Source organism: Coregonus lavaretus, assembly GCF_964263955.1.
Source record: "Coregonus lavaretus genome assembly, chromosome: 18".
In the NCBI taxonomy this organism is placed as follows: Eukaryota; Metazoa; Chordata; class Actinopteri; order Salmoniformes; family Salmonidae; genus Coregonus; species Coregonus lavaretus.
In genome coordinates, this window is record NC_140005.1 from 5,073,271 (window position 1) to 5,082,723 (window position 9,453).

General features: G+C 41.6%; 1 protein-coding gene across 1 annotated transcript in view; it reads left to right on the forward strand.

Moving 5' to 3' along the window:
• Positions 1 to 5,678, forward strand: part of ephx2 (epoxide hydrolase 2, cytoplasmic) — a 30,977-nt gene extending 25,299 nt beyond the window's left edge. Inside the window, exon 19 of the mRNA XM_084182555.1 lies at positions 4,600 to 5,678. Within this exon, the coding sequence (XP_084038681.1) occupies positions 4,600 to 4,684 (85 nt within the window). The 3' untranslated portion in view covers positions 4,685 to 5,678. The remainder of the gene's footprint in view (positions 1 to 4,599) is intronic.
• The last annotated feature ends 3,775 nt before the right edge of the window (positions 5,679 to 9,453 follow it).

Here is a 9,453-nt window from a genome sequence, read left to right on the forward strand (position 1 = left end):
AAACTCCAGGGGTGCTGTCATGTGCCTTTTTCTCAGTAGTGGCTTCCGTCTGGCCGCTCTCCCATAAAGCCCAGATTGGTGAAGTGCTGTAGAGACTGCTGTCCTCCTGGCAGGTTCTCCCATCTCAGCCAAGGAACTCTGTAGTTCTGTCAGAGTGGTCATTGGGTTCTTGGTCAACCTCCCTGACCAAGGTCCTTCTTGCCCGGTCGCTCAGTTTGGTCGGACGGCCAGCGCTAGGCAGTCTGGGTAGTTAGATATTTTTTTTCAATTTCCCAATGATGGAGTCCACTGTGCTCTTACCCTTCCCCGGATATATGCCTCATCACAATCTCGGAGATCTACGGACAGTTCCTTGGTCTTCATGGTATAGTTTCTGCTCTGACATGCACTGTCAACTGTGGGACCTTTATATAGACAGGTGTGTTTCTTTCTAAATCATGTCCAACACAATATAATTATCCACAGGTGGACTCCAATCAAAGTTGTAGTGAAATCTCAAGGATGATCAAAGGAAATTGGATGCACTGGAGCTCAATTTGGAGTGTCATAGCAAATGGGGTGTGCATACGTATGTAAATGAGATATTTCTGTATTTTAAGTTTTCTAAAAGCATGTTTTCACTTTGTCATTGTGAGCTATTGTCTGTAGATGGGTGAGAAAAAAAATCAATTTAATCCATTTTGAATTCAGGCTGTAACACAACGAATTGTGGAATAAGTCAAGGGGTATGAATATTTTCTGAAGGTACTGTATGCCTTATCTACTTTGAAGAACAAGTACAATTATTCTGTCAACCAGCTAGCTACTAGCCTAGCTAAATAGGATGACTCGTGAAGCGCAGAGATTAGATGGTTGTCTGGCTGGCTGGCTGGCTGCTACTGCCTGAGCAGATATGAGATGATGACTTCAAGGAATTAAAAATAATAAAGACATTAAATAAAAACGAAGTAATGTAATAATATACACAACTGAAATATTTTATGAAAGGAAAGGAAGTAATGTGAATAGATTTACAGTGGGGAAAAAAGTATTTAGTCAGCCACCAATTGTTTTGAGTTCTCCCACTTAAAAAGATGAGAGAGGCCTGTAATTTTCATCATAGGTACACGTCAACTATGACAGACAAAATGAGAAAAAGAAATCCAGAAAATCACATTGTAGGATTTTTTATGAATTTATTTGCAAATTATGGTGGAAAATAAGTATTTGGTCAATAACAAAAGTTTCTCAATACTTTGTTATATACCCTTTCTTGGCAATGACACAGGTCAAACGTTTTCTGTAAGTCTTCACAAGGTTTTCACACACTGTTGCTGGTATTTTGGCCCATTCCTCCATGCAGATCTCCTCTAGAGCAGTGATGTTTTGGGGCTGTCGCTGGGCAACACGGACTTTCAACTCCCTCCAAAGATTTTCTATGGGGTTGAGATCTGGAGACTGGCTAGGCCACTCCAGGACCTTGAAATGCTTCTTACGAAGCCACTCCTTCGTTGCCCGGGCGGTGTGTTTGGGATCATTGTCATGCTGAAAGACCCAGCCACGTTTCATCTTCAATGCCCTTGCTGATGGAAGGAGGTTTTCACTCAAAATCTCACGATACATGGCCCCATTCATTCTTTCCTTTACAAGGATCAGTCGTCCTGGTCCCGTTGCAGAAAAACAGCCCCAAAGCATGATGTTTCCACCCCCATGCTTCACAGTAGGTATGGTGTTCTTTGGATGCAACTCAGCATTCTTTGTCCTCCAAACACGACGAGTTGAGATTTTACCAAAAATTTATATTTTGGTTTCATCTGACCATATTACATTCTCCCAATCCTCTTCTGGATCATCCAAATGCACTCTAGCAAACTTCAGACGTGCCTGGACATGTACTGGCTTAAGCAGGGGGACACGTCTGGCACTGCAGGATTTGAGTCCCTGGCAGCGTAGTGTGTTACTGATGGTAGGCTTTGTTACTTTGGTCCCAGCTCTCTGCAGGTCATTCACTAGGTCCCCCCGTGTGGTTCTGGGATTTTTGCTCACCGTTCTTGTGATCATTTTGACCCCACGGGTTGAGATCTTGCGTGGAGCCCCAGATCAAGGGAGATTATCAGTGGTCTTGTATGTCTTCCATTTCCTAATAATTGCTCCCACAGTTGATTTCTTCAAACCAAGCTGCTTACCTATTGCAGATTCAGTCTTCCCAGCCTGGTGCAGGTCTACAATTCTGTTTCTGGTGTCCTTTGACAGCTCTTTGGTCTTGGCCATAGTGGAGTTTGGAGTGTGACTGTTTGAGGTTGTGGACAGGTGTCTTTTATATTGATAACAAGTTCAAACAGGTGCCATTAATACAGGTAACGAGTGGAGGACAGAAGAGCCTCTTAAAGAAGAAGTTACAGGTCTGTGAGAGCCAGAAATCTTGCTTGTTTGTAGGTGACCAAATACTTATTTTCCACCATAATTTGCAAATTAATTCATTAAAAATCCTACAATGTGATTTTCTGGATTATTTTTTCTCAATTTGTCTGTCATAGTTGACGTGTACCTATGATGAAAATTACAGGCCTCTCTCATCTTTTTAAGTGGGAGAACTTGCACAATTGGTGGCTGACTAAATACTTTTTTCCCCCACTGTATGTTTATAATAATAATAATAATAATAATAATAATAATAATAATAATAATATAATAATAATAATAATAATAATAATAATTAATAATAATAATAATAATAATAAGTTTATGTTAATGTTTAATAAGTGAAAAGCAGTAATGTGTTGTTATTGCATTCAAACCCGTTTCAGGATGAAGGCAGGTGATGGCTGAGGGAAGCTCTAAAATGAATAAATATCCAAAATAATTTGAAATCAGCAAATTATTTCATAATGCATTAATTTATGTTCATAAAAATCGAAATCCGTGGTTATTTTTATAATCGAAACCAAACCGACCTCAAAAAGCACTAATCGCTCAGCACTAACACACGCACACACACACACACACACACACACACTAACTAACCTTGTGGGGACACGCAATTCAGTCCCATTCAAAATCCTATTTTCCCTGACCCCTAACCCTAACCCTGATCCCTAAACATTAACCCATAGCCTTACCCTAACCTTAACCTGAAAACCAAACCTTAACCCTAACCCTAACCCTAGCTCCTAACCCTAAACCTAACCCTAGCTCCTAAACCTAACACTAGCTCCTAACCTTAACCTGAAAACCAAACCTTAACCCTAACCCTAACCCTAAACCTAACCCTAGCTCATAAACCTAACCCTAGCTCCTAACTCTAACCCTAAACCTAACCCTAGCTCCTAACCCTAACCCTAAACCTAACCCTAGCTCCTAACCCTAACCCTAAACCTAACCCTAGCTCCTAACCCTAACTCTAAACCTAACCCTAGCTCCTAACCTTAACCCTAAACCTAACCCTAGCTCCTAACCTTAACCCTAAACCTAACCCTAGCTCCTAACCCTAACCCTAAACCTAACCCTAGCTCCTAACCCTAACCCTAAACCTAACCCTAGCTCCTAAACCTAACCCTAGCTCCTAACCCTAACCCTAAACCTAACCCTAGCTCCTAACCCTAGCTCCTAACCCTAAACCTAACCCTAGCTCCTAACCCTAAACCTAATTATAACACTAATTCTAACCTTAACCCTAAACTCCCTAGAAATAGCATTTGACTTTGTGGGGACTAACGGGTAGCCTAGTGGTTAAGAGCGTTGGGCCAGTAACCGAAAGTTTGCTGGTTTGAATCCCAGAGCCGGCAAAGTGGAAGGCAGTTAACCCCCAATAACAACTGCTCCCCGGACGTCGATTAAGTCAGTCCCCTGCCCCTCTCTGGGTTGGGTTAAATGCGGAAGACACATTTCGGTTGAATGCATTCAGTTGTGCAGCTGACTAGGTATCCCCTTCCCGAAAGGTCGTTGGTTTGAATCGCCGACTAGGTGAAAATTATGTTGATGTGCCCCTGAGCAAACCCCTTAACCCTCATTGCTCCTGTAAGTCGCTCTGGATAAGAGCGTCTGCTAAATGTCTAAAATATAAAAATCAGATAAAAATCAGATTTGATGACTGTGGCTGTGCCAGCTAGTTACCATTATGCAGAGCTGCTTCCAGAACAAGATTCATTACGAAAAACGCTAACTTGCCTTAGTCACCTGGGCCCAGTTTTTAAAAAGTTATCTATCCGGATTTCTAGTATCAGATAGGATTAAATGCATAGAAATAGAATGAATAGAACAGGAGTCCCCATTCAAGTCAATGATTTGTCAGTTTAATTTATTCTACTTCTATGCATTTAATCCTATGTGATTGGTGAAATCTAGATCACTTTTTAAAAAACTGAGCCCAGAATGTCTAGTATTGGCACATCTGACCCCTGATCTAAAGCCCTGCTGAGGAAGACAGGGTCAGATAGGGGTTAAAGGTTATGGGGTCACAACTGCTGCTCTGCATGTTAAAGCTGTGTTTAAAGCAGTTGGTATTTTTTGTGGTATAAACTGTGTGTGTTGGCAAAAATATTTGTGTATATTGGCAGATGTGGCATACCTTGGGTGTTTACATAGTGTGTGTGTGTGTGTGTGTGTGTGTGTTTGTTTCAGGCCATCTGAGCTGAACACCATTCTGATCTCCTGGCTGAAGGACACACACAGCAACACTGGGGTTGCCAAGACACCCAAGCTGTGAACAGTTACCATGACTGGCCACTCCTCGGAGCCTAGTTCCTGTCTAGGTTTCTTTCTAGGTTCCTGCAGGTTGATGTTTATTGGGATGAGTCTTGTCCTGGAGGCAGAGCTGAGCCATTTCCACTAGATGGGCCAGCTGCAAAGTCAAAATTGGCTATATATACTGAACAAAAATATAAATGTGACATGCAACAATTTCAAAGATTTTACTGAGTTACAGTTCATATAAGGAAATCAGTCAATTTAAATACATTTATTAGGCCCTAATCTATGGATTTCATATGACTGGGCAGGGGCCCAAAAGAGCTTTATTACAGACAGAAATACTCCTCAGTTTCATCAGCTATCCGAGTGGCTGGTCTCAGATGATCCGCAGGTGAAGAAGCCGGATGTGGAGGTCCTTGTCTGGAGTGGTCACACGTGGTCTGCGGTTGTGAGGCCGGTTGGACGTACTGCCAAATTCTGTAAAATGACATTAAAGGCGGCTTATGGTAGAGAAATTAACATTCAATTCTCTGGCAACAGCTCTGGTGGCCATTCCTGCAGTCAGCATGCCAATTGCACACTCCCTCAAAATTTGAGACATCTGTGGCATTGTGTTGTGTGACAAAACTGCACATTTTAGAGTGCTGTTTAATCCGCTTTTTGATATGCCACACCTGTCAGGTGGATGGATTATCTTGGCAAAGGAGAAATGCTCACTAACAGGGATGTAAACTAATTTGTGGACAAAATTCGAGAGAAATAAGCTTTTTGTGAGTATGGAACATTTCTGGGATCTTTTATTTCAGCTCATGAAACATGGGACCAACACTTTACATGTTGCGTTTAATATTTTTGTTTTGTGTATAGTTTAAGGTTAGCAGTGTTTAGGTTAGGTTTAGGTTCGATGACTTTGTGGCTGTGCCAGCTTGTAACTACCCTGCAGAGCTGCCTCCAGTACGAGTCGTCCCAATAAAAGCTAACTTTCCTTCTAGGGAGTTTTTCCCACTGTGCTTCTGCTTCAGCATTGCTTGCTTCTCTGGGGTTTTAGACTGAGCATCTGTAAAGCACTTGGCGACAACTGCTGATGTAAAAAGGGCTTTATAAATGACATTTGATTGATTGATTAAAATGTATTCCCCTTAGTGCACTACTTTTGAAGTGCACATTTATAGTGCACTAGGGAATAGGCTGAGAATTCAGAATTATTGATCACCTTATTAATACACACATGATGACGACGCTCGACTCTTCTGAAGACACACACGTGCAAAAAAGGCTGTACCCACAACCGCAACACCTCTAGCATGATGTCTCATTAAAGGGACGTTTTGAGACATTTCATGAGAAAGTGGTGATTATACACTACCAGTCAAAAGTTTGGACACACCTACTCATTCAAGGGTTTTTCTTTATTTTTACTATTGTTTACATTGTATAATAATAGTGAAGACATCAAAACTATGCAATAACACATATGCCAAGAGTGTGCAAAGCTGTCATCAAGGCAAAGGGTGGCTATTTGATGAATCTCAAATATAAAATGTATTTTCATTTGTTTAACACTTTTTTGGTTACTACATGATTCCATATGTGTTATTTCATAGTTTTGATGTCTTCACTATTATTCTACAATGTAATGAGTAGGTGTGTCCAAACGTTTGACTGGTACTGTATATGCAGATATATGCAGTGTGATAATGTGTTTTATCTGTGCAGTTGTGAGCAGCAATTTTCCATTCTCGTTTTGCAATAATGAATCCCGGGAACCCAGAACTATAGTCTTGCGTAATTGGTCAGCTGCTCGATTACGTTCTGGGTCCATACATGTTAGAAGAAGAAGATATGAAGAGATGCTAGAATGGAACCAGATCTAGGAGCTCCACCCTCTCTCTTTTCAAGTTAAGGGCCGAATGTCCCCCCCCCCCTCTTCCAAAATTCGAAAGATGCTAACACCTGCGGAATCGTGGTCTGTCCTAATAACCAGCGACGAAAAACCCAAACCCCGGAACTATTGCTGGTCGTTCGCAATCGGGGCCCCTGGTATAAAGACAGATCTATGGTACCGTTTATGTTTACAGAGTCTGTCCACCGGAGATTATGCAACAATTGATGCATCCCGTCTATTTGATATGTTGGGGTTAGGCTACTTTGTGGACTGCGTGTCTGAGTTTATTTTATCCACACTGTCAGGGATATAATTAAGCAAAAATGCCCGAGGAGGTGTGGTATATGGCCAATTAACCACAGCGAAGGGCTGTTTGAAGCATTTCGCTACATCTGCTAAATATGTGTATGTGACCAATAACATTTGATTTGATATACCACAAACTTCCGAGGTGCCTTATTGCTATTATAAACTGGTTACCAACGTAATTAGAACAGTAAAAATAAATGTTTTGTCAAACCATAGTATATGGTCTGATATACCACGGCTGTCAGCCAATCAGCATTCATGGCTCGAACTACCGAGTTTATAATAGTTGTTATTAACTTGACTTCTGCCATAACTTAACTATTAATATCCCTACTAGCTAACTGGTAACTACCTTAATGTCATTGTTATTCAATAATTATCATTTGAGGTGTTATGTTGATTGTGTGTTCTCCTGTTGATTGAAAGCCCTGTTTTAATGGTATTTTCCTGCACTGGGATTCATACTATTAAACTGGCTGTGAGAAAGGTTGAGGGCTGGGTGAAAGGGGAGGAGTGGATGAGAGAGGAGAGAGGTGAGGAGAGTAGTGGGTGACGATTTGGACAGGGTCACACTGGCTCCTGTAACCCAGCAACACTCACCCACTCTCTGCCACAGAGGTCTATCTCTCCTTCTATCTCTCTCTCTCGGCCACAGAGCATGACCCCGCCCCTAACCTGACATTATAAGGACAGACCAACTGATTAGCATATTTAATATTTACACCATTAGTATGCTCATAGTCCACAGACTAGACTGTGTATGTTTAGGCAAAGTATCTGTACAACACACAGCCGTACGTGCACACGGGTCTCTTCTGTCGGTGTGTGTTTTAGCCTCAGCGTTAGATGGAGCTCCCACTGTCTGTCTTCAAGACTGAGCAGCTGTGGGTGTGACAAAAACATACATGTGACTGTGGATCAATACCACCAATGTTTCTACACCCACTGAGACGACTGACGCACGGAGAGGAGGGACCCGTGTGTGTACGAGAACGTCAAGAGACAAAAGCCAATTTTGATGCGCAAACAACTTTTCTGTTTATCCTTCGGGAAATGTTATTACAGATAAACTTGGCAAAAAGCTTTTCTCGACGGTGCTATACGCACGTTCGTGACACACGTTCATATTAACACAATAGGAAAAAAGGCTTTGAAGATGATGTTTTGAAATAAATGCTTTCCTTTATTGTGCCGCGTCTTTTCATTCCCCAGAACACAAACACAGCAGGTTCATTGGTTCCCCCCATCTCTTTCTCTGACACACAGACACAGAGGAACAGGGAAATTATTTTTACTGTATTTTATTTATGAATTTAAAAAAATACATAATCTGCATAATGTTCACAATGTAACCCTGAACGTAAAAACTCAAATGAAAAGATAACATGACCCTATATCAATAGACTGGGCTGGAGTTGTACACTACACTGGAGTTAAAGTTGAAGTCGGAAGTTTACATACACCTTAGCCAAATACATTTAAACTCAGTTTTTTACAATTCCTGACATTTAATCCTAGTAAAAATTCCCTGTCTTAGGTCAGTTAGGATCACCACTTTATTTTAAGAATGTGAAATGTCAGAATAATAGTAGAGAGAATGATTTATTTCAGCTTTTATTTCTTTCATCACATTCCCAGTGGGTCAGAAGTTTACATACACTCAATTAGTATTTGGTAGCATTGCCTTTAAATTGTTTAACTTGGGTCAAACGTTTCAGGTAGCCTTCCACAAGCTTCCCACAATAAGTTGGATGAATATTGGCCCATTCCTCCTGACAGAGCTGGTGTAACTGAGTCAGGTTTGTAGGCCTCCTTGCTCGCACACGCTTTTTCAGTTCTGCCCACAAATGTCAATAGGTTTGAGGTCAGGGCTTTATGATGGCCACTCCAATACCTTGATTTTGTTGTCAAGCCATTTTGCCACAACTTTGGAAGTATGCTTGGGGTCATTGTCCATTTGGAAGACCCATTTGCAACCAAGCTTTAACTTCCTGACTGATGTCTTGAGATGTTGCTTCAATATATCCACATAATTTTCCTTCCTCATGATGCCATCTATTTTGTGAAGTGCACCAGTCCCTTCTGCAGCAAAGCACCCCCACAGCATGATGCTGCCACCCCCGTGCTTCACGGTTGGGATGGTGTTCTTCGGCTTGCAAGGTACCCCCTTTTTCCTCCAAACATAACGATGGTCATTATGGCCAAACAGTTCGATTTTTGTTTCATCAGACCAGAGGACATTTCTCCAAAAAGTATGATCTTTGTCCCCATGTGCAGTTGCAGACCGTAGTCTGTCTTTTTTATGGCGGTTTTGGAGCAGTGGCTTCTTCTTTGCTGAGCGGCCTTTCAGGTTATGTCGATATAGGACTCATTTTACTGTGGATATAGATACTTTTGTACCTGTTTCCTCCAGCATCGTCACAAGGTCCTTTGCTGTTGTCCTGGGATTGATTTGCACTTTTCGCACCAAAGTACGTTCATCTCTAGGAGACAGAACGTGTCTTCTTCCTAATCTGTATGACGGCTGCGTGGTCCCATGGTGTTTATACTTGCGTACTATTGTTTGTACAGATGAACGTGGTACCTTCAGG